This window comes from Pygocentrus nattereri, chromosome 5 (assembly GCF_015220715.1).
Source record: "Pygocentrus nattereri isolate fPygNat1 chromosome 5, fPygNat1.pri, whole genome shotgun sequence".
NCBI classification, from domain to species: domain Eukaryota; kingdom Metazoa; phylum Chordata; class Actinopteri; order Characiformes; family Serrasalmidae; genus Pygocentrus; species Pygocentrus nattereri.
In genome coordinates, this window is record NC_051215.1 from 3645891 (window position 1) to 3672400 (window position 26510).

The 26510-nt window shown below is 42.2% G+C and overlaps 1 protein-coding gene across 1 annotated transcript; it reads left to right on the plus strand.

The window, feature by feature from the left end:
- The first annotated feature begins 19 nt into the window (after nucleotides 1-19).
- dcdc2b (doublecortin domain containing 2B) lies at nucleotides 20-24727 on the plus strand. Its single transcript, XM_017718212.2, has 14 exons — nucleotides 20-1361; nucleotides 3534-3645; nucleotides 6371-6569; nucleotides 8136-8184; nucleotides 9542-9612; nucleotides 11545-11676; nucleotides 13749-13895; nucleotides 13989-14028; nucleotides 14447-14506; nucleotides 15520-15697; nucleotides 15943-16049; nucleotides 16316-16387; nucleotides 18512-18694; nucleotides 23659-24727. Exons 2-14 carry the CDS (start codon nucleotides 3564-3566, stop codon nucleotides 23758-23760), a joined length of 1422 nt encoding a protein of 473 aa, XP_017573701.1. The 5' UTR covers nucleotides 20-1361; nucleotides 3534-3563; the 3' UTR covers nucleotides 23761-24727.
- The last annotated feature ends 1783 nt before the right edge of the window (nucleotides 24728-26510 follow it).

Consider the following 26510-nt stretch of genomic DNA (forward strand, 5'->3'; position numbering starts at 1 on the left):
ACACCTCCAAAGTTTCTAAAGTAATCAAACATTCAGTGGTGCTGAGGTCTGGACTCTGGAGTGGTCAGTCCATCGTTCAGCTTCTTTGTTTGATGTGTCCGTCTCCTTTTCTCAGTGAGGTTCTTCTTGGTCAGCTACACGTCCGTTCAGACCCACAACGCTGAGTGGTCTTCTCACAGTGGAAGGATGGACAGAAACACCTGTGGATGCTTTCAGATCTGAAGCAGCTCGACTTTCTGACCCTGAAAAATGAATAGCTTGTCCTTTAAAAAGAATTCCACCAAGAATTCAACCAATTACCAATTATAGTCTTTCAGAGCGGTTTGGTGTGAAACGGTTCAGATGTCTTCACAGTGGTTGTGATAGGAACCAGGGGTCACCATGACTCCAGCACAAATGTAGTCATTTATTTACTGTCAAAACCACCAGTGAACCTACACATGTCTTCTGAATATTTCTATGTACTTGAGGACTTTAACTTGACTTGAGGACTATTTTGTCTTAGCACACCCTGTATGTACCCCTCCACCGTTAAATGATTAAAAAATAATACACTTCAGGCCACAACTTTATGTCTGAACCATTGTGAAACAGTGTCTCAGGCATCAGGCAGTGAATTCATAACCATTTCACCTATTAGCTTTCTGTGAAGGAGCTTTTAGAGGTGGACGTCTGGTTCCTATCACCACCACTGTGAACAACTAGGGAAGCTTCTCCAGAACAGAGCGTTTCGCTTCGTTTACATCTCAATCATTTACATCAAAATGCTTAATCCCCTTTAGTGGCTATTTGGACAGGAAAATGTATATGATTATACTTTTGTACAGTATTGTATGTGACATTTTTTGTTGCTTTTACAATGCTGTGCTTTTTGTACTCCACCAGATCTACTATATCACAACTCTTTGGGAGTGTTGAATAATTCCTGACATTCAACAGTTGGTTTTGTTGCTCTGTAATAGAGTTTATTTTATTGTATTATTAAACGTAACAGTCAAAAAGTCATGTTTTTGTTCTACATTATAAATACACGTTGTCTCTAGGAGGGAAAGAGATGAGAGGTGACAAGGTCATCAGATTTATGCCTTCGGGACTCTCTCTCTCTCTCTCTCTCTCTCTCTCCAGTCTCCCCTCCTCCTTCCCCTCTTTTGTTGTTGCCACCGATCGCTGGCAGCGCTGCCTAGCAACCAGGAAACACTTCAGTGTGTGCGTGAGAGACACTAAACGCGTGAGCTGCTGTGGAGCGCTGCACCGCACAAGACAGCATAAGAAACAAGATACAGCCACCACAACGTAGCAAGCATCACTGCTTTTGAGGCACACCTGGATACAGTGAGGTTATTTGGATGATATAATCTGCTGTAAGTATGAGAGTGAGGTGTGTGGGTGTGGGGAGGACTGTACGACATATATACTATGTGCATGATATAGGTATATGTATGTATATATATGTAGAGAGGGTGTGCAATGTGAGGTCACTGTCGGTTGGATTGTGAAAACTGGGGATGAAAGTGAGCAAATATTGTCCGTATCCCAAAGATGCTTCGGCACAGGTGTGTTCTGTCCATCTGTGGTACGTACCAGCGTTTCAGATGGTCTGTGTGAGAGAATGTGGGTGGTGCGTGGGTGTTAACTGTGGGGTCAGAAAAGTGCGTCTCTGTATTAGGGTTGCCATGATGCCATCATTTTGAATACTGTACTGATAACTAGTGTTGCGTTGCTATACCAAAAATGGTACTGTGTCAAAACAAACATAACAAATATTAGTAACACTTTACTGCCTCAACATGCAGCGTTTAATTGGACCAGAGAAAATTTCTTAGAATTTATTTCTCAAGTAAGTCATTAAATAAGTCGGTACAAAGCCTTATTTGGCATATTAAGAGCCAACTTGCACGCAATCATCAAAATTTATGCATAATTTAATCATTAACATTGCACTGTCTAAGAAACATTGAGTGGTTTTATATGTAATGTTGGAAAAAAATGCTTTATCCCAGAGAACCCTGCTGATGCAGAATTGGTTACAGTGGTGATGATGATAGGAACCACACGTTTAAGGCCTCTAAATGGCCCCTCAAAAAAGTTAATAACATAAAATGTAAGAAAGATGCTGCCAGATAGCTGAAAATTTAGTCTTTCTTAGATAAAGGTTTTGCTCTAAAATGTATTTTTAATGTTGTAGACGTTTATGCAGGAAAACTATTAAAAAAAAAAAAAGTAACTTATTTTTTGTCATCAACATTACATATGAAAGCTCAGAAGACCCGTGTAGGTTGTTTTGATAGTGGTTTTGATAGTAAGTAAAATGTCTGTATTTGTGTTGTAGTCGTGGCGACCCCTGGTTCCCATCACCACCACTGTAAAGACCTCTGAGTGGATAAAATTCTCTGAGCCATTTCACATCAGACTGCTCTGAACGACTTTGTTTACATCTCCGTCATTGTATGATGAAGAAATTTTGACAAATTGGTGGGATTGCCCTTTAACTGTTAGAAGAGGAAGAGCAGTGTAGCCATTCATTACACTGTTTAAAACCAAATGGCTTACACTTTTTGTAGACTCTGGAGCTTAAAGTCAAAGATTACTGAACAAAATTCACGTGTATGTTTCGGAAACGCCTGCATGCAAAAGTTTAGGCGCCACTGGTCAGATTAAGTGTATCCTCCCTCTACAGAGAACACACTTCTGAACATTTTAGTGCGCAATTACTTTTTATCTTTTCCAGTTTCTTACACTCTGTAAATAAACAGTAATGCAAATGGCCTGTGCAAAAGTTATGGCACATTATATGTTTTTTTCAGGAAATAAACAGAAAGTGCTCTAGTATTTGCATACTCAATTTTCTGTATGTGCACTTTGATTCTTATTGGAGATGGATGGATGGACAGACAGACAGACAAATCGATTGATCGATCAATTGATCGTTTATCGTTTAATTAATCCCAGAAAGAAAGTCTTCTATTGCAGCAGTCCAAAGTACAGTAAACAGCAAAACAAGAGCAAAACTATTGCCATACACTAATTACAGCATAAAGAAGTAAAGATAAATAATAAAATATACTAAAACAACAATAAATATCTAATTTGCAGTACAAAAATAAGCAGTAAAATCGCATAAATACAATGCTGTTGACAATGCAGTGGTGCAAGTCCCCTCCCGTGAATGAACCGAGTGAATATCCGCTGTAAACGATGTGTTTGTAGTTGTGCAATACGAAACATTTATAGATGTATAAACAAGTGACTGTTTATTTGTCCATATATATTGCACATGGCACTAAGTCTCAGTGCAATATGCAATATGTATAGATGTATAAAGTAAGTGGCAGTGCACAGTAATAAGAGTGGAGAGATATACCATAAAGCAGCGTCCAGCTGGAGCCCAGTGAGCCTGTCCTGTCAGAATACAACTACAGTGCGGCAATAAACTATTTAAATAAGGACTGAAAGGGTCAGAGGTGTTTACCATGTTACAGCAGGCCGTCACTGAACTTTCAGTACATTGATCAACATTGTTGTCTACATTCCAGGACTTAAATCGACTCAGCCAGTTCAGTGCAATGGCCTCCAGTGGGGTTAGCGCTCTGCTGCCCCCTGTGAAGAGTGTGGTGGTGTATAGGAACGGAGATCCTTTCTTCACAGGTCTGTTAATGCTTCTTCACTTTACTGTAGGTTAATGTAGTTGCTTATTTTGGTCCATTGTTTGTATAACTTAATTATGCATGACGATCTAAAGGGGCAAATCTGTCAGGTGTCTAAATTACAAGGTCAGTTTACATGCATGACGCGGTTTGTAGGTGTGGCATCATTTTATGCTTTCACAATAGGAAGCCCTGAGCTACTCAACTCAACATTACACAGCATTCACCTGCATTCTAATGCTGTCGGTCAGCGTAAAGTCCAGAGCACACTGTCCTAACGTTCTCCAACAAACTCCTAGAGAACTGAGCTATTCATAGCATATTGCACCCTTCTGCGATATCAGTATCGCAAAGGCCAATATCGCAGTAATGATTAGCAAATGATATGTTGTCCAATCCTGCACCTGGTTTCTCTTCTAATCTACTGGAATCTATCTATTGGAAATAAAGGTTCTGTGTAAGGACGTTTTTCATTCATCAAGGTACAAACAATGTAAATGTCCCCTCAAAGGTACAACAGTGGTTTTAAGTGTAAGAGTCCAGCCGGCCCCGCTTGCTGCCAGCAGAGGGTGATGGCAGCAAGGTGCCCAGGCTGCACCGCCTATTGCCAGCAGAGGGCGATGGCGGCAAGGAACCGCAGACTAATCAGGCTAACTTGACACACCTGTGGCCTCCCCTACTTAAGGCTGTGGCAAACAGCAGTGTTTGTCACACCTTTGTAGAGGGGTGACCGGTACGGTACTTAGTCCAAGAACAGAAAAGAAAACTGCCCCAAAGCCACAAGGAGGGCTGAGAAGAGAGTTAATGCCCCCAACTGACTCACAAAAGGGAAAAGAAAAATCCAAGCCATACAAAAGGTGTTTGCTCTAAGCCTTCCTGTCATAATCACGTCTTTTGTGTTCTCATTGTCTTTTTCTCTCCATTCTAACTCTGCCTTTGTTTGCTTTGCTTTCCTTTGTTCCACATTGCTGCCTTTTTTTCTTTCCCTTCCTTGAAGGGTTTCAACCTGGGTCAGCTGTACGTCCTGGTGGCGCAGCAGCACCGTCACGAACCGCCAGTCTGTACAGTGGCAGTTCGAACCCGGCTCTGGGCTACCAGCTTTGCAACATCAGAAACATACACCCTGTTGCCCCAATAAATTTCCTTACTTCCCTTTTTCCCCTCACTGGCTTTCAGTCCTGCGCTTGGGTCCGCCTCCCCGCCGTCCCGTAACGTTAAGGTCCAGCTGAGAACCTTAAATAGTCTTTTGTACCTTTACATAATCTAATGTATTAAAACAGAGCAGTAGGGTAAAAGCCTGGAGGCGAGGCGGGGCGTGTGGAGTTAGTACAGCTTAGAACAGATCATTTCAGTGGATTATGGTTCAGTTATGTTCCCTGACTGAAGGTACTGAGATGTAGCCTTGAGGGTTCCACCCCGGTGACCGTTAAGTACCTTTATTTCTGAGAATGTACTTATAAAACTTGTATTTCATGCTAAATTGTGAAATTGGGGATTTCTAGAACATTCTCCTCAGTTCACACTGTTCTAAAATGTTCTCCCCATTCACGTTGTTCTAGAATGTTCTTTCTTTTTACGCCATTCTAGAATGTTCTCCCCATTCACGTTGTTCTAGAACGTTCACCTCTCTTTATTCTGTTCTAAAATGTTTCACTCAGTCTGCACTGTTTTGTTTGTTCTACCCTAGTCAAAGCTGAGTGCCTGCAATAAAACATTAATGCTTTTTGGAAAATGTTCCCTGGGCTTCATATTGTTCCAGAACCAAAAACCAACAAGCCAGAAGAACCCATGTGAACAGGAGATCTCCAAACAGTCACACAAGGGTTTAGCACGCAGCGTAATATTTGGGTTTGTTGGCGGTTGTTGGAGAATGTAGGGGTGGTGTAGTCTGGGCTAAGTACACTCTTAAAAACATGGTTCCTCGAGGGTTCTTTAGTAAAGAAAATGGTTCTATACAGAACCATGAACACTCAAAGAACCCCTTGCATGATTAAAGGGTTCTTGGCATCATGAAAGCGTTCTTCATATTAAAGGAGAACGTGTTATATGTGGTTCTCTGTAGAACCTTTTTGAAAAGGGTTCTCCTGTTGTGATGATGTCACAATAGCCGAAACCTTTTTGGTGCTATATAGAACCCTTTCTAAAAAGGTTATGTATAGAACCATCTACAGCACATTCTCCAGCAGTCTGAAGAGCCCTTTCACAATGCAAAGAACACTTTAATCATGCAAAGTGTACTTTGAGTGTTTGTGGTTCTACTGTATATGGAACCATGTTCTTTGCTACAGAACCCTTGAAGAACCATCTTTTTTTTTTTAAGAGTGTACAAAATGCAGTGGTGAAATAGTCTGAATCAAGGGTCCCTGTAGTTTCCCTGTCCTGTGCTTTGCAGTGTTTTCCTGCTCTGTTATACCCACTTCAGGTCAGGAGGGGCTTGTTAATTAGCTGATTTGTTGGGTCAAGCAGGAAAAAGATAAGCAGGACAGGGGCACTCCAGAACCAGAATTAGCAACCCCTGATTTAGACTAATCCACCTCTTCCTTCTGTATTTTATATTGAAAATATATGCCAATTACTTACCTGCAAAACATGTCATATATCGCTGTTGTCGGGACAAAACCTCGCATCTCCAAAATAGTAACTTTACAGGAGTTGGATCGCTAACCTAGAACCCATGACTGCCCCTGAATAGGTCTTAATTTATCTTGTCTCTGATTCCTAATTAGGGAGAAGGTTCATTGTGAACCAAAAGCAGACCTCCACCATGGAAGCGTTCCTAAATGACGTAACAGTCAGTATCGGAGCTCCACTGGCTGTAAGGACTCTATACACCCCACGGCATGGCCACAGGGTGCCCGACCTGGAACATCTCCAGCAGGGGGCGCAGTATGTGGCTGCAGGCTTCGAGAGGTTCAAAAAGATTGAGTGAGTACAACCACAGTTCAGTTATGCTTCAACACACCTATAAATTCTCAGATTTTATTAGATTTTGTAATTTTGGTGTGATTTTCAGTTCCTGATTCAGAGCTATGCTTAATTATACACAATACACAAATGTTGATGAACTGTTTCCACATTAATGCAATATATATAAAAAAATATAAAACAATACATATCATGCATTTTTATTCTAGTCATTCTAGAATTCCAAAATCAAGGCAGTTTCAACCACCTGGTTGAAATATCTCCTTCTGGAGTTACCAAATAAGTGGCTTCTCCACAGGAGTTGCTCGCTTTATTACCAGTACAGCAGTAAAGTAGAAAAAGCTGTCTGCCTCAAATCATTCGGGCCTAATGGCCTGCCAGTTGCAGCAGCTTCACACAGAGTACTCAGGGATCAGAGACGGCCTTTACGGTCTGTTGTCGGACTGCTTTTAATTCCCACACTCTTCTTCAGTCCAGAGCTTTAGAAAGCATTTGATTGTAGCCATCAAAATGAAACTGCTAACACGTAAAAGGAGCTTTTCAGTCCAGAGATGTTTCTCACAGCCTTTGTGCAGTGAAAAAATAGCACAGAGAAAGCTCAGTTTATACATTTAATTAAGTAGTAGGAGTGAAGATTACCCGCGACCCTGACGGAGAAGCGGCTTAGAAAATGGATGGATGGATGGAGTGAAGATTACTAGCATCTGTCTAAATCATCTCTCACTCTTATGCTGTTAGCTTTATTTTGGATTTTCCATCTCAATTGAAAAGACAAGCTATTCATTAACTGCATGAAATGACTGCGAATTATTTATTTATTTATTTTCGTGAAAGCTCCCCTCAGATTAACAGAAAATGCGTTTTATGATCTACCCATTTTGCTATCTTCTTACCATTTACAGCTGAAAGCCAAAAATCTTAGATGCTCTTTGTATTTTTTTTCTTAAAGTAATCTTTACAGAGCAGATCACTGAAGAGATGCCGCCTGAGGTCCAGTTTGTAGCTCAGATTTGTGGAAAAACGGGTCGACTTTCAGTAGAAAAAAAAGTTCAGCTCTTTTTATTATAAGGGTTTAAAATGACATCACCGTCTATTAGACTGGAGAGAAGAGCTACAGCCTCATACGACGCCCAGCTTCTGAATGGAGCTTATGAAATATGAACGTTATGAAGAACATGACAAAGTGCGTTTTGGAGCCACCGGTGGTCCCGTGGAGTTAAAGAGGTCAAATGGCCTAGCTTACGACATACTGACATACTGTTGGCTATAAAAATGGATAAAAGCATGTCAGTTGTCAGTTGTAGGCTATTTTAGCTGCCCCACTTCTTGGCATTGTGCAAACTGTGTGCCTAAACTGTTACGCATTTGCCTTAAAACCTGCCAAGTTTGTAAGTAATTTCTAACAGACTTGTTTTGTGCTTTCTGACATGCATGTTATCTGTGGAAATGGACGAAATACAGGACAAAATTCAGCCTTCAAGGTGACAGCTAATGCTTTTAGTTACAAAACAAGTAGCTGTGCATGAATATAATCTATTTCTATGGTGTTTTCTCTCTTTCTCGCAGTTATCTGAGTGTGGGTCTGAAAAGAGCGCCAGTGGTCAGGGCTGGAGAGGTAGGTCTGTGTGGGAGGCCTCAGTACTTCATTACATATTTATCCTGCCATCTCTGTCTTTTTATTGAAAAAAGATGAGTGTTGAATTTAGACAGGTGAGGATTTTTGGACCCTCCCTGTCACACTGTCCCTTCATTAAAGAAAACTCAGCAGGGTTCTTACATTTAACCTCCTTTTAATCATCAATGCAAATGCTGCATAAGATTCAGACTCAGAAGATCAACATACTGAGTGAGGGATTAACCAGGAGGTGTCAGTGTAGTAGTTCTTGTAGCGTTTTAAAGACCTAGCCACGCTGGCTCCGCTTGCAGGGTAAAGGTGAACTGCTGTTAATCATCATAAATGGTAAGTAGGGGGATTTTATGCGAAGATGTCAACTGTGTTGATAAGTAGTAATGATTAGTGTGAACAAAAGCACTGACATTTTTAATGATTACCATGGAGCTTCTTTAAATTTAGCTTTAAATATCTGTAGCTTATGAAGTAGCCTGTGTAATAAAGCTTAACGCTGAACTGGCAGCCTGGCTTAATATTGAACTGGTTGCCGGCTGTGCTATTTCGGTGTAGTTATGTCAGGGCTGGCACGTTTTTTGTAAGATATGGTCTCTTGTTATGTTGCTATGTTACTCTGGCTACAGTGAAAATGCATCATTGTCCTCTGTAATAAAGGTAGCGCTCGTATCTGGACATGTCAGGACGTGTTGAAGCATTATCTCAGAAGTAAAGTCAATAAAGGCAGAGGCAGGCAGGCTGTGGAAAATGCAGTGAGGGAAGGTGTTATTTTCAGGGGGAAAAATGACATCATTGAAGGAATGCTTAACTGGTGCGTAGATGGCCTGCCTTAACCTTTAAACCCTAAGGGTCTGAATTTAGGCCCAATCTCAATTTCCTCACAGTTTCACTGTAGAGCCTTGTAGCTTTAGTGCAAAGCATAAGAAGCAGACTTCAGTCACCAAACAAATCTCGGCGAATCGACTACGTTTTAGGTTAAGGATGAAAACTAAATTTCACTTTAAATGTCTCAATTGTGCTGTCTGGTGTTCCCAGTTGGTTAAAGCCATAAAGCTTAGTCACATTCATTAGTTATAGGGAGCAGTTTAATCGACATCTGAGCCAAACAGCGGTGTTCTCTTTCTTATGCAAGGATCCAGCTGAGATAACAGCAGCAGTGACCTCACTATTTGACCGCGGGCTTGATTGTTTTTGTGCGAGTGATGGATGTAAAGGTACACTTGATAGTAGCCGTGTGTTCTGTGTTTCCACGGCTGGTGAGACGCTTTTGTCTGCATTTCATTGAGCTGCTCCAGGTACCAGCCACGTTTACCTCTTTGTGTTGCTTTCTTTAACGTGTTTACAGGCTAAAATGCTCAGCAGGCCCAACGTGTCTGCAAAGTGGAGGAAAGTCATAACACTGCCCTGCATTATACAGTGAGTAACAGTGCTTAACCACATGCCTTTCTTTCATGCTTTCTCACACTCAAATACATATAGTCAAGTTGAAGTCATACAAAAACTTTTTCCCCAACTCTGCCAAGGCTATCTCATGTACAGTCTCAGCATCAATGCATCCTAATGCACTGACAGAAAGATAAGTGTTGGTTCTAAAAAAAAAAGGCACATGCACAACAAGCGCACTATAGATAAAAAATCTCTCAGCATGTTTCTGCATGCGCTGTTGTCGATAGGCTAACTGATGAAAAGTGTAAAAGTGAAAGTTTATACTGCAGCAAATTTTGGCAGATGATTTTGACCAATAACCGACTATTCAACACCAAAAGTGAAACTGAAAGAAAGCATTGTTTTATATAAAGTTCAACTTATACTTTGATTTGATGTAATGATGCATGTAACTTTAATAATCACCTGGTTGGGAAAGAGAAATGAGAGAACTAGAGGACTAATTTAAACAGCTGAAACAGCTTTGTGAATAACATTAAATATTAAAAGTAGTAAAATTATGCCAAAATAGCACCATTTTGAAAAGGGTCCAGTGGTGGACCCTTTTCAAAGTACACAAACCATATACTTGAGTTGAAGTAGAGACACCCAAGGTAAAATACTACTCCAACAAAAGTAGAAGTTCCTCCCTTTAGACCTCAACTTGAGTAAAAGTCCAAAAGTATTTGCCTGCGAGTGTACTTAAGTATCAAAAGTAAAAGTACTAAAAGATTAATTATGGCTCTATTATATAAATTATGTCCTATTATTATTTTTGTAATAAGACTCTTGCTTCATTAATTCATTTTAGGTGAAAATACTCCAGTGTCACACTCTAAACTCAGGATCACAGATGAGCTCCTTTACTATGTTGATCTGTAGGCCTCTGTTCATAAACATGAACCAGCCCAAACTAATTTACTATAAAATGAAATGGTGTTTGTAGAAATTCAGAAAAAAGCCGCGTCAGTCTCGACTGCATATGTGGACATATTTCATATTTTGGGTTTCAAAATCCCGGGCCTGGTGACTCAACATTATGTCCATTTTTGTGTTTTGTCTCATCAACCACACGTGATTCAACTTGTTACCTAATTAACAAGTGCTTTGTTGGTTTGATCAGGTGTGTAGAATAGTGGAACCAACAAAATGTGTAGACAAAAAAGAGTCCCCAGGACTGGGATCGGAAAGGCCTGGTCTGGGCTACTTAAAGGTGAAGACATTTAATGAACTGATTGATGTAGCAAGACAGAAAGAATTGAAGAAGATATAATTGAAAACATGAACACCAATCAGGAATAAACTTACTGACCACCTCCTTGTTTCTACACTCATTGTGCCTTTTATCAGCTCCACTTACTGTATAGCTGCACTTTGTAGTTCTACAGTTACAGACTGTAGTCCATCTGTTTCTTGCTGTTGGCTGGATATTTTTGGTTGGTGGACTATTCTCAGTCCAGCAGAGACACTGAAAAGTTTAAAAACTCCAGCAGCCCTGCTGTGTCTGATCCACTCAGACCGGCACAACACACCCTAACATACCACCACCACGTCAGTGTTACTGCGGTGCTGAGAATGATCCACCACTTAAATAGTACCTGCTCTGTGAGGGTCCATGGGGGTCCTGACCACTGAAGAACAGGGTAACAGAGTATCAGAGAAACAGATGGACTACAGTCTGTAACTGTAGAACTACAGAGTGCAGCTATACAGTAAGTGGAGCTGATCAAATGGACAATGAGTGTAGAAACGAGGAGGTGGTCATATTGTTATGCCTGATCAGTGTATTTGCATGATTATGAAACAGAATTGGTGTAGCTGTCTGGGTGTGTCAGGTTAGTTTATCTGTGTATTTGGAAATTGTATTGGAAACCATTTTTTTCCCGTCAATCCATTTAACCCCTGCGTGCTGTGTCTGTGTAGTGTGTTTAGGAATGGTGACATTCTGAGCTCTGCCATGCGCTTCATCATTCCTCGCAGCTTGCAGAAAAATCTGGAACAGATCCTCAGCCTCATTTCAGAGAAGGCCATGCTGCGCACTGGAGCTGTTCGCAGGTAAACAGCTAAGAGCACATGTAAACAAGCGAGTGCACAAGTTGGTCTTTAACAGCTTATTGGGTACACCTACCCTGTAGCTGCACTCAGTGGGGGTTTTATTGGAAACGCCTAGCATATAGGTCCACTATATAGGTCTGCAGTTACAGACTGTCGACCATCTGTTGCACACCCCACTCATAAGGGTAAAGAGATCACCTTATAGCCATTGCTGACCAGATGTTTCTTGAGTGGTGGACCAGTACAGTACAGCAGCAGCACTCGCAAGGTAGTTGCATGGCACTGTATGAATATCAGACACAGTGGTGGTGTTTATGCAGCACGGTCTGTATTAGAAATGAATCAGTAAATGAATCAGTATCTTTGAATATTCAAAAAAGTTTAAAAAACTGTAGTAGTAAATTCTGATTTTTAGCATGCAGATAAATTTATCTCAAATGTAAATTGTCGAAGAGTTGTGAGATTTTGGGATAGTGGTTGGTTAGTGTAGTGGTTAACACCTCTGCCTTCTATACTGTAGACTGGGGTTCAGTCCCCTACCAGTGCAAGCACCCTACACTATACCAATAAGAGTCCTTGGGCAAGACTCCTAACACCACCTTGGCCTCCCTGTGTAAAATAACCAAATTGTAAGTCACTCTGGATAAGAGCGTCAGCCAAATGCCATAAATGTAAATGTAAATTTCTCCACAAGAGAGCAGTGTAGTGCCTGCATCTTTCATTTTGGTCAGCGTTTCTGATCTGGTTAGTCCAAAGAATGAAGCATAGAAAGACTACTATTGCTGGCTAAAGACTACCAAAAGAGAAGTGCCGTGCTGCCAGAGTCACACTGGTTCCAGTTAGCATATGGTACAAAGCACAGCAGCAGCACATAGGAAGCGTGGCAGAGAGTCACTCATAAAGAAGAAGCTCAAGCTCATTTTACACATATAGAATTAATGAAATCAAAATTTAATCATTTATAGTTTGACATCAGCTAACTAACCCTTCACAAACTCACTCTATTCCAGCTAAAAGGTTTAAGGTGAAATGTAATAAGCTTAAGCGCGTAACATTGTGAAAGCCTGAAGAGAATACAGATGTTTATCTGAAAGAAAATTTTGAGCCACAAATCACCTTCACTCTCAGAAATAAACATACTAAACTGTCACTGAGGCACCTTTTGTCACTAGGGTGGCAATCTTTAGTCAGGGAACATAACCGTACCATAATCAATTGAAATGATATTTTCTAAGCTGTAGTGACTCCTCTACTCGGCTCCAGGGAACATTTACATTGTTTGTACCTGGATGAACGAAAAATGTACCTGCACAGCACCTTTATTTCTAACTGTGTATCATGGATTAGCAGTCTGGATTTAATATAGTTCAGTAAACCACCACGTCAGTCTTGCTGCAGTGCTGAGAATGATCCACCACCCAGATGGCACCTGCTCTGTGAGGGTCCATGGGGGTCCTGACCACTGAAGAACAGGGTAACAAAGTATCAGAGAAACAGATGGACTACAGTCTGTAACTAAGTTAAGTGATACTTTTTAAATCCCACAAACGGGGAAATTCCACCTCCGCATTTAACCCATCCGTGAAGTGACACCACATACACACTAGTGAATACACACACAGTAGAGGGCAGTGAGCACACTTACCCGGAGTGGTGGGTAGCCCTATCCACGGCACCCGGGGAGCAATTGGGGGTTAGGTGTCTTGCTCAAGGACACCTCAGTCATGGGCTGTCGGTGCTGGGGATCAAACCGGCAACCTTCCAGTCATAGGGTCAGTTCCCTAACCTCCAGACCCACGACTGCCCCCAAACTACAGAACTACAAAGTGCGCCTATACAGTAAGTGGAGCTGATAAAATGAACAATGAGTGTAGAAACGAGGAGGTGGTCATGATGTTATGCCTGATCAGTGTATAAAAGGTACTGGTGTATGTATGCTGGGATAGAGCAAAAAATAGACTGTCTAATGAATGATTACAGGCTAAAAGGGCAAATGCTGCACTATATAATGTAAACTTTCTCCTCCAGCTGTTACCACCTTCTTCTTTCATGTGTCCTTTCTGGTCTCTCAGGTTGTGCACTCTGGACGGCATCACGGTGACGTCAGTGGAGGAGCTGGAGAGCGGACAGTGTTACGTTGCCGTGGGAACGGAGCGTTTCAAGAAGCTTCCGTATGTAGAGCTGCTGCTGAGCAAAGGACCAGGAGGCAGTGCAGACAGGTGAACAGGAGGAGGATGAAGGCAATAATGTAGTACTTTGTGGACATAATGAGCTGCTCACCATTTTATTATCTCAAAACGTTATCTTCCTAGACATTATGCAGGAGATCGAGGGCTGCACAGGAGATCAGAGGTTAGTCACATCAATAAGCATCAACACAAATTTATTTATTGAGCGCATTTCAGACAAAAAATATAACTCAAAGTGCTTCACAGTGTATGCCAATAAAACAGTGTGGCCATAAAGGATATTTACATGAGCTTGGCTGTTTGAATTGTGTAATGAAATACAGAATGTGGAATAAAATATATGGAAAATATAAAAAAGCAATAATATAAATCAGCAGCAAGTGCTGGCAGAATGATGTTGGTAATGTTGAAAGTGACGTTAAATCAGTGTAAATTTCATTTGCCTTTTAAAGCTAATAATAGTATGTGTCTGCTAAATATTAATATGTAAAGATTTCCATTTCTTTGCGGCTTTTTCAGTCTTTTGTATTAAATAAAGAACTAATATGGACTTTGCTGTTTGTTTCTTTCATGTCCCGTAGATCAGGAAGGCCTTTCCTCAGGACAGCCACAGTGACTCTGCATTGCTTGACTCACCTGAGGTAAAACGGAGTCGAAATGAGTCAGTCTGCCTTGTGGCAGTGGACGCAAGCAGTCCAGCCGTGTAATATTACGTGATTTACAGGACTGGATTTTGCCAGCAGCTTCTGATATGATGCTCATAAAGGCTCACTGAGTACGTTTACTTGCACTTGAGTAATCAGATAGTGGAGAAACTCCTGGTTTATATTTCCGCTTTGCAGCCAGCCAATAAAAAAACCAACAACAACAAAAAAAAACAAACACGTTGCCGCTTTACCTGAAAATATGAATATACATCATCTAGAAGATGATGTGTCGCTCCAAAAGTGTTTTGCTGTATCTCGTGATGCGGCGCTCCATTTTCACACATGCTCAGACTGAGAAATCCGAAAGAAATCAGAGTAAGAGTTCACATGCACTGAGAAATCTGATTACTGACCCAAAATCCTCTAATTGAGCCTCTTTATCAGATTTCTTAATCAGATTTCTAGACCTCGGAAAGAAATCGGGAGTGTGCTGTTTACATGACGATTTGAGTAATCAGGTAACTGCAGAAATCATGATCGGATTATTGAGTGCATGTAAACACACTATTTGTATCTATTTGTAGGTATTGGCACCTGTGAATGAATAAAGAGTTGAAGGGATTCTCTTTTATAATCTTTGCCTATACAGTCAAATGCCACAGACAATAATTTTGACGTTTACTTGTAAACAAACCGGCTGACTAAAAACATGCTTATAATTGAAGCCAGTGGGCAGATGCTAAGGTAGCTTACCAATGGCTTCCATTATGTTGTTTTCTGTCAACTAGAGTAAGTGCTTAATTCGCGTCGATTCAACTATATAAATAGGCATGAATGCACAGATAAATAAATCTGTTAAAGCTGCCAAGGTAAAATTGTAAAAAAAAAAAAAATATTTGCGGTTACCTGTAATATTTACAGTTTTACCAAAAGCAAGTAATGCTCAGGTCACGGGAAGTTCCAGAATGATCCTTTTCAGTGTTTGGCTAAGTGCTGCTGTGTGTCAGAGGGACGACCGGCGGGTGAAGTCGACAGGTGACGAGGTGGCAGCGGGGAGTCCCTCTCAGCCGCTCCAGAGGAGAGCAGGGGACGGCGAGAGGGAGGACAGTTCAGTGTTCTACGCCAAACCCGTCAGAGTCCGCAAACACAGACCTGCACACAGACCTACAGCCAGAGCAGCAGCAGGTAAAAGGATGGAAGGAGGAGGCTGTCACACACACACGCACACACACACATCTGTTGTTATACTGTGTGAGGGCGTAGGGGCGTACTTGTATGTAATACGCTGTAAACCAAACCCTAATCTTAACTTCAGTAATCAAAAAATTAATATTTTACACATAAAAACTTAAACATTTCACTACAGATCACTAGTGTGTAGATTCAGCGAGAATTTAATCTGCTGTGTGTGTGTGTGTGTGTGTGTGTAGGCCAGCCAAGTGTTTTTAAAGGTGTAAGCAGGAGAAGAGAGGAGGTGCGAGGAGCCGAAGAGGTGGCAGAGGATGAGAGCACAGCCACAGAGCTCCCTGTGGACCAGGTACTCCTTCATTTTCCCTCTCTTTCTCTCTCTTTGTTCTCTTTTCTATTCCTCGGACCTGTAACTGTGGCCTCCTGCAGAGCCTGCGATCTTTTTCTTGCTCTCACACTGTCGCTGCGCTGTTCTGCTGTTCTGCGTTGTGCCTCTGAAACTAACTCTATAGCAAAAGGGAAAAGCATGTTTATAATTACAAAATACAAGATTTTACATGGTTTTCTTTTGACAGCAATGATGCATGTAATCTGTTTTTTAATTATTATTTTCAGAGAGCTGCTGAAGTAGTTGAGGACGAGGAATTTAACAAGAGCCAACCAGAAACCAATCACCATCAGGAGCATGTATGTGTTCTATGTACTAAAATCTTATACTATACACTCTATACTTGCACTGTAGTCTATGGACTATATACTTTGTATACAGTCATATGCTGACCATGCACGTTTAAGTGCACTATTACTCTTTATTTGCTGGATTTAACACATTTCACACAAAATAAAACATAAAATGTGGCCAGTGCAAAATAAAAAAAAATGTTTAGTGTTTAATTTTCCTCTAGTGTGTCAAACTCAGCAAATAAATAGAAATCATGGACTAAAATTGGCAGAAAATGCTATATAGAGGATGCCGTGTAGAGGATGATCTGATTTTCATTTGGAAAACGTTATTTGACCAGGGGTCAAACTCACTGACATCACGTTATGGTTATGATTATGACATTTTGAAATGAGCTGCATTCCTGCACGTGATGTGGAATTGCAGCTATTTTCGAGCAAAGACATTATGTTTGGGTGCTAAAGTATATTTTGACAAACAATTATCATCTACAGAATCATCACAAAAAATTCTATCATCCTGAACCAAATTCAGTCATGAAGTGCCACATATGAGCGTTACAGAGACTAAGGCTCAGTCCCATTTCACCCCTCGCCCCTACCACTCAGCCCTTAGCCCTTCGTTTTGCGCGTTCATGTCTAGGGGTAGGGTGTCCCGATTGTTGTTGAGATAGAGGCGTAGGGCGAAGTGTTAGGGATCCATCGCCCTTCAAGCTGAGGTTTTTTCAGAGACTCCAAACAGAGAGATATGAGAAAAAAATCGGGCAAGATGGAGCACAAGAGACCAAAGAAACCCGCAAATGTGAGAATTTTCTCTGTTAAAAATCACGATAACCACAGTTTAATCTTAGTTCACTGGTGTTTCAGTGTATTGTGGTCCTTTTCTTCATAACAAGCATAAAAAAAACGCTAGTGTTATGCAAACGTCTCAGTGGCTAGCAAAATTTCCCCTTCCACCTTAAATAGTCCAGCAGTACCGACACCTGAAGCACCAGAATGTTAATGCCTCTCCATTTAAGGTGGAACGGGAAAATTTGAAGGAGAAGCTAGTGTAAAAAAAATGACTTCAACCAAAGAACTTAGGGGTGGGTGATAATGAATCATTTTTCCTTTCACTCCACTACATTTCAGAGTCTAATATCCGACTTTTCCCTCCTACATTTTGAGAAATCTGTGGTTCCTTTTGGTTTCTGTGTGTATAAAAACGTAACATGTCAAAACGAAAGAAGCGCAAAGCCAGAGCACCAATCAGGGCCCAGCGGTCACTTTGTTTAGAGCTGGTTTTGACCTGTTGGTCATACCGACCCAGTGCAGCACACGGTTCAACGTCAGCGCAGCAGCGTAAAACTTTGGGAGAGTCTGTTCAACATAAATGATGAACTAACCTAACTTTGTGTAAATAGAGCACAATATAGAAATATTTCCACATATGCAGTCGAGACTGACGCGGCTTTTTTCTGAATTTCTACAAACACCATTTCATTTTATAGTAAATGAGTTTGGGCTGGTTTATGTTTATGAACAGACGCCTACAGATCAACATAGTAAAGGAGCTCATCTGTGATCCTGAGTTTAAAGCCAGTTTTTATTCAACTTAAACTTGGAACTAAGTTGTAAATAAATCTGAAACTGAAACTTTGCTTGTGTGTAAAAAGTGATTTCAGAGCCACTCGGTTCTCCCTGATCTCTCCCTGGAAACTGTTTACCTTCAGTGTTTTGTGCTTCTGATCATTTTAATAGACGTCAGCGTCACTAATTAATGACGTTCTATTAAAAGACTGGTTTACCAAGAGAAACGCTGGAGGACTTTCACCTGAAATGAGTTCATGAAGCCAGTCTGGTTATAAAAATGATAACAGGACATCAGAGCCAGAATTACTCTTTTAGTACTTTTACTTTATACTTAAGTACATTTGAAGGGAAATACTTTAGTACTTTTACTCAAGTTGAGGTCTAAAGGGAGGAACTTCTACTTTTACTGGAGGAATATTTTACCTTGGGTGTCTCTACTTTAACTCAACTACATGATGTGTGTACTACGTCCACCACTGTCCGTACATGACAACTCGCTGCCTTTCCTAGTGTTAAGACTAGGTTATGATTTTTGTCTTTTTTCTCTCCCTCTGGCAGACACAAGCACCTGAAGAGCCCATGGCATCATCGACACACTCCAGCCTGTCTCCTAGTGACAGAGAAGACCAGGCGCCTGGCACAGAGACGTCACAGAGAGGGAGCTTTTCTCCAATACAAACACAAAACGGCAAGAAATTCAGTGAAGATTTACAACATGAAGGAAGAGGCCAAGCTGATAAAGTGAGTTAAATCCTGTGTGGGTGTAGTTTCGGCTGGGACGAAGCAATAGAAATGCTCCTAAATTACAATCCCATTTCCAAAAACGTTGGGACACTGAAAAATGTAACTAAAAACAAAATGCATTGATGTGCAACGACAACATATCAAATGTTGAAACTGAGAAATGTTATTGTTTTTTAAAAATATAAGAAGTAAAGATGAGGAGGGAATCACCACTCTGTGAAAGACTGCATGATAAAATAGTGCAACAACTCAAGAATAATGTTTCTCAACATTAAATGGCAAAGATCTTTTGCTTTTCATCATCTACAGTACATAATCTCATTAAAAGATTCAGAGAATCTGGAGAAATCTCTGTATGTAAGGCACAAAGGTCTTTGGGTCCTCAGGTGGCACTGCATTAAAAGCAGACATGACTCTGTAGTGGAAATCACTGCATGGGCTCATAAACACTTCTGAAAACCACTGTCTGTGAACACAGTTCATCACTGCATCCACAAATGCTGTTAAACTCTAAAACACAAAGAAGAAACTGTCCATAAACAGGATCCAGAAATGCTGCCACCTTCTCTGGGCCTGAACTCATTTAAAATTGACTGAGGGGAAGTGGAAAAGTGTCCTGTGGTCTGATGAATCAACATTTGAATGTCTTTTTGGAAATCTTGGACACTGTGTCCTCCGGGCTAAAGGCCACTCAGCTATCGTTATCAGTGCACAGTTTAAAAGTCAGTATTCATGATGATATAGGGGGGCATTAGTCTATATGGCATGGGTGACGTGCTCATCTGTGAAGGTGCCGTTAATGCTGAATGATCTATACATGTTTTGGCCAAATATGCTGCCATCCAGATGATGTTTTTTTCAGGGAATGCTTTGATTATTTCAGCAAGTCAAGGTCAAACCACATTCTGCATGTATTACAACAGCATTGCTCCGTATAAAAAGAGTTTGGGTGCTAAACTGACCTGCCACCCACTGAAAACGTTTGGAGGGTTATGAAATAAAAAAACAGAAAAAAACAGAACTACTGAGCAGCTGAAATCCTATATCAAACAAGAACGGGAGAACATTTCACTTTCAGAACTACAGCAGTGTCTCCTCAGTACTCAAACGCTTACAGAGTGTTGTTAAAAGAAGAGGTGATGAAACACAGCGGCCACTGTCCCAACTTTTTTGGAATTTGTTCCATCCATCCATCCATCATCTTCCGCTTCTCCGGGGTTCGGGTCGCGGGGGCAGCATCCTGAGCAATGAAGCCCAGACCTCCCTTTCCCCAGCCACTTCCACTAGCTCCCTGGGAGGGATTCCGAGGCGCTCCCAGGCCAGCTGGGCGATATAGTCACGCCAGCGTGTCCTGGGTCTTCCCCGGGGTCTCCTCCCCGGTGGACTTGCCTGTGACACCTCCCAAGGGAGGCGTCCAGGAGGCATCCTAACAAGATGCCCGAACCACCTCAACTGGCTCCTCTCGACGTGTAGAAGCAGCGGCTCTACTCCGAGTCCCTCCCGGATGACCGAACTTCTCACCCTATCTCTAAGGGAGAGTCCAGCCACCCTGCGGAGGAAACTCATTTCAGCCGCTTGTATTCGCAATCTCGTTCTTTCGGTCATTACCCAAAGCTCATGACCATAGGTGAGGGTGGGAACGTAGATCGACCAGTAAATTGAGAGCCTTGCCTTATGGCTCAGCTCTTTCTTTACCACAACAGACCGGTAAAGAGCCCGCATCACTGCTGACCCAGCACCAATCCGCCTGTCAATCTCCCGCTCCCTTGTACCATCACTCGTGAACAAGACCCCGAGATACTTAAACTCCTCCACTTGAGGCAAGAGCTCATCCCCGGCCCAGAGAGGGCTCTCCACCCTTTCCCGCGTGAGAACCATGGCCTCGGATTTGGAGGTACTGATCCTCATCCCGGCCGCTTCACACTCGGCTGCAAACCGATCCAGTGACAGCTGAAGTTCACGGCCTGATGTCCCCAATAGGACCACATCATCTGCAAACAGCAGCGATGTGACCCTGAGGTCACCAAACCGGACACCCTCCATCCCCTGACTGCGCCTAGAAATTCTATCCATAAAAATTATGAATAGAATCGGTGACAAAGGGCAGCCCTGACGGAGTCCAACTCTCACTGGGAAAAAGTCTGACTTACTGCCGGCCATGCGAACCAAGCTCCTGCTTTGTTTGTACAGGGCCTGAATGGCTCGTAGCAAAGAGCCATGTACCCCGTACTCCTGAAGCACCTCCCACAGAATACCCCGGGGAACACAGTCGAATGCCTTCTCCAAATCCACAAAGCACATGTGGACTGGTTGGGCAAACTCCCATGAACCCTCAAGAATCCTGGAGAGGGTAAAGAGTTGGTCCAGTGTTCCACGACCAGGGCGGAACCCGCACTGCTCCTCCTGAATCCGAGGTTCGACTATAAGCCGGACTCTCTTCTCCAGTACCCTTGCATAGACCTTACCAGGGAGGCTGAGGAGTGTGATTCCCCTGTAGTTGGAACACACCCTCCGGTCCCCCTTTTTAAAAAGAGGCACCACCACCCCAGTCTGCCAATCAAGTGGCACCACCCCCGATGTCCACGCAATGTTGAAAAGGCGTGTCAGCCAAGACAGCCCCACAACATCCAGAGCCTTGAGGAACTCGGGACGGATCTCATCCACCCCTGCAGCCCTGCCGCCAAGGAGCTTTTTAACTACCTTAGCGACTTCGGCCTCAGTAATGGACAAGCCTATTCCTGTGTCCCCAGACTCTGCCTCCTCACTGGAGAACGTGTTGGTGGGATTGAGAAGGTCCTCAAAGTATTCCTTCCACCGCCCAATGACGTCTTCAGTCGAAGTCAGCAGCACACCATCTCCACTATATACAGTGCTAGTGGCACACTGCTTTCCCCTTCTGAGTCGCCTGACGGTTTGCCAGAATCTTTTTGGAGTCCGACTTAAAGTCACTTTCCGAGGCCTCACCGAACTCTTCCCACACCCGGGTTTTTGCCTTGGCAACGACTGAAGCCGCAGATCGCTTGCCTCTAGTGTCCTACAGGCCAACCATGTCCAGTAGGACTCCTTCTTCAGCTTGACGGCATCTCTCACCTGGGGTGTCCACCACCAGGTTCGAGGATTACCGCCCCGACAGGCACCAACTACCTTGCGACCACAGCTACAGTCAGCCGCTTCAACAATGGAGGAGCGGAACATGGCCCATTCTGAGTCAATGTCCCCCACCTCCCCCGATATCTGGTCAAAGTTCTGACGGAGGTGTGAGTTGAAGATCAATCTGACAGGTTCTTCTGCCAGACGTTCCCAGCAAACCCTCACTATACGTTTGGGTTTGCCTGGTCTGACTGGCATCTTCCAGTCTTGGAATTTGTTGTTGGCATCAAAATTAAAATCGCCATATTTTTCAAAAAACAATAAAATTTCTCAGCATCAACATTTGATTTGTTGTCTTTGTACTATTTTCAGTGACATATAGGGTTGAAATTATTTGCACATCATGGAATTTTACATTTTTTTTTAGGTCTTACACAGCGTCCCAACTTTTTTTGGAAATGAGGTTGTACTTGTCTGTCTTGCTCTATTTGCTCGTCTGGGTTTGAATCAGAGTATGCAACACTAACCACAGCCCACGCCCTTGGTCAGGGAAAGTTCCAGTCTATTGTTATCATTATCATTTTTGGTTTTGCTGTCTCACCACTAGAGTGCTTCGTCTTCTCCAGTTAAAGGCGTTAAACTCTTCAGATATCCGTTTCCTATCACCACAACAGTGAACAATTCTGACCCTGTAAATTCCTCTGAAATGAAGCCTTTCACACCAAACAGCCCTGAATGACTTTACATGTTAACCATTTGGTTACGCACAAATTTAAGAAAATCAGTGCAGTTTCATTTTGGAGTGATGCTTCAAATCAGTGACACTTTGGCTCAATCCTGTTTTTCATTTTTGCCCTACCCCTTGTTTTCGAGCATCACCTTGCCCCTTAGAACTGAGTTTACAGGATAGTGGTTGACATCTTCCTCTACGAAATGGGACCCTCAAATAAAAAGAGCATCGCTTCATTAACAGCTACTGGCGCTGCTCTGTAGATGACCCTGCCCGTCTGCAGTGACAGAAGAGGAGGAGAAAGTTCAGCTCCTCAAAGCTGGGCTTTAGTTACATTCAGGGAAACTTTCAAAGAGGGGGCGATGCGATACTTATTTATTCCTGCCCACTCTTAATTCTTCAGTGCTATGAAGCTGATGTCAGATATTTGTGCTCAATGATAATGATATTTGAGGTGGAACAGCAAACTACTGGTGTTTTTTTTAATGCTTGTTATGAGACATTAAACTAAGACAATACTATGGTTATTGTAATTTTTAATGAGAATAATCTCACATTTGTGGCTTTCTTTGGTCAATTGTGCAGCCATCATGCCTTTTTTTTCCCTGATATCACTCTGTCTGGAGTCTCTGAAAGACCTCTGTTTGGAGGGCCGTGTTGCCCTAACATTTCGCCCTACCCCTCTATCTCAATCACCACACCTCGAGATGTGAACGGGCAAAACAGAGGGTTAAGGGCTAAGTGGTAGGGGCGAGGGGTGGAATAGGATTGGGCCTTCATGTCCTTGTTGAAATCTGTTTTTTGAATGTTAAATCAACGGTTAAATCAACGGTTAAATGCTACAGCATGAAACGTGTTCAGAATATTAAAAACTATTGAGAGAAGAGTTGAGAAGAGTTGCAAGGCATTTTGGTGGTGAGCAACATTCTATCAGCAATCCCACCAAAACTACACCCCTCACCCACAGAAATCCCAAGCACGCGCATCAGCATAAGAGCTTATGCTCTATCAGCACTGTGCTTTATGATGAGTTCATCAGATGACTGTAAAGGACTGAGTTCTCATATGATGGTTTGCTGTGCCTGGTAATATTTATGTATGTTGTGCTGATGCGCTCTGTCTTTTTGTGTTGGTTTGTCAGGATGAAGGTTCCCATGATGCATATCCAGTGAGGGCTGGACAGCACAGTTCAGTGGCTGACCATGCTGAAGGAACCCAGTCCTCATTTGAACAGACCGAGTGACCTGCTCGGCAGGGTTATGTATGGCGGGGGGGTCTAGCTGATGTCCAGTCACACCTTAAACATGGCCTACCATTACATCCACACCATTCATCAAAAATTTGAGGACACCTAGTCTGAGTAACTGATTTTCACTGTGACCTTTCCATGAATTATGAACTCTGGCCTAGTTTTGCCTGAGCTGGCTCTAACATGCCCTTACCAACTTCAGCTCACCACCTACGTTATACAAGTGGCCGCTCACAATACAAGAGGAGGAGGGGGCAGCGAGGGGTCATTCGGTTGAGATACACTCGCCCTTGGTTGGGTGATTGAGAGAGTCATATAGACATTCAAACTTCATAAGGCAGAATGTTACATTCTGTGAATAAATTCTGTGAGTCACTGCTTTGTCTGGCTGTACGCTTTGCTATAGCAATGAAGTTGTACCAGCAGTCATGTAAACAGCCGGAGCAGTTTGCTTCCTCAAAGGCAATCCGAATATAGCAAACCGAATATCATGACTTTAAAAAAAGCATTTTAAATTTGTTTTTCTGCTATGGGGTTTGAAAAGGGAAACTTTCTGAAGAAGTTCTGCTGCTTGAGTCGACACTTGTGTTGACTCTGTCTCTTCCCCCCAGAATGCTCATCTCACAAACCTCTCTTTTGCTTATACCGTAAGAGAACGGCTATAAATATCGCTTTGGACATTCCCCCCCCCGGAAGTGGTGAGTTGACGACGGTTTTTCAAATAAGAAAACACCAGGCTTGCTCTGGGAGATGTTTAATCAGCTCCACAAATCTCTGGAACTCTGCAGGACCACTCGGAAAAACTGACAGCGGCTGTAGGAGTGAATGTACTGTAGTGGTCAATTGTTTTGAGCTGTCGTCATGTGTGCCATTATTTTTCTTAGAATGAGCCTGATTAATCTTGAATAGTGCAAAACAGCTATGAGAATATGCTGTTTTGTTTAAAAAAAAAAAAAATATTGAGAAGCAATGCTTAGGTGTCCCCAAACTTTTGATGTGCAGTATGTGTCTAATTTTGAACCACCATACATATAACATACATCACTTATACACACCTTAACCCATAGAAGTTATTACCGGCAAAAAAATCTAAAAATCAACTGCAAATGTATTGTCTGTTTTATATATATGTGTGTGTATGCATACATACACACCTACTATAAAACACTTAATAATTGATTATTTAAATACTACAGCAAAAAGAAAATAATGACTTCTAAGGGTTAAGCAGTCATACCATGCACCTATCCTAGCCTTTTGCTTGACCAAAAGTGGCTAACAATAAATAGACCTCTGAAGTCGTGTGTCATTCTGTATTAGGTGTGATGGTCGTATGAAGAACTCTGGGTCTAATTCACATCATAACACTGGTCTTACCAAAATACTCCCCTCAAACCAGCACACTTCATCGAATGTGGTGGTTATAGAGTTACACCTCGCTGTTTTCGGCAAACTCCACCCCTGGCTCAACTTTGAAAAATGCTCAAAAATGGGAGGGGCATTTTGGGAGGGGCTCTGCAGTGATGTACGGGTTTGGAGGCGGGGCTGAGAGGGAAACTGGGCTGCTGTGTTTTTATAGTAAACTTATGTTAGCTACCGCAAAATATGGACAGTGATGGAATCAGACGGCACTTTTGTGACCGAGGCTGATGATTTTTCTCTTCTACCATCCACATCTTCAATGAGGGAAGCTGTTTCTGATCTTGAGCCTTAACGGTACCACCGAAGCGTTAACGTAGTGCCGGGACAGCTCGCTTCTATTGTCTCTTCAGCAGGTCTGTTTTATTATTACAGAGTAGTACATTTTAGCTGTTAATGACAAAAAACCTAATTTCTCTAGATAGACAAAGCACTTTTTGTAAGTCGTTCTGGATAAGAGCCTCTTCTAAGTGCTGTAAATGTAAAAGGTCTTAGGGTGGAGTTACTCTTTAAGGTGTTTTAGCAGCAGTAGGCTACAGTTTGAACATTAGCTTTCTAATAGCATGCATGTAGCAATTCAATGAGAGGATGCAGTGAAATTCAGGGGAAAAATGTAAACTGGACAAATCGTATCGGTTTTGGAGTATAACCGTTTACCACAGGGGGGCGATAGAGGTAATTTTCAAAAATGTAACTCATTTTCATTCTGATTCATTCAAATTCATTTCCTTAGATAAAAGCTGCTTAGATCTGGAAATTCCTGATATGGACACATCACTGAATAGAGTGACTTCAGAGGTCTGCGGATTCTTGTAGGCACCATTTAGCATGAGGCTATGCAGCCCCGCTGGTGACATCCTGTAGAAATAAAAATAATGCATGGCCACAACTTAGTAATGTATGAGAAAAAGATGAATTTGTGGCTTTAACTTAGTAAGGCATGTTCTCGTTCCCACATTTTACTAAGCCTTGGCATCTTGTTTCCATGCATTAATAAGGCCATGCATCATTTTCATTTACACTACATTGCCAAAAGTATTCACGTGTTTGTCGGCCGAGCCCAACTTCTGAAAAAACAACCCATGATCCCCCCTCTGCCAAACTTTACACTTGGCACAATGCAGTCAGACAAGTACCGTCTCCTGGCGACTGCCAAACCCAGACTTGTCCATCGGAAACCCGTTCCATGAAGCTCTCTACGCTGTTCTTGAGCTGATCTGAAGGCCACATGAAGTTTGGAGGTCTGTAGTGATTGACTCTGCAGAAAGTTGGTGACCTCTGTGCACTATGCCCCTCAGCATCCCTGTCATTTTACGTGGCTGACC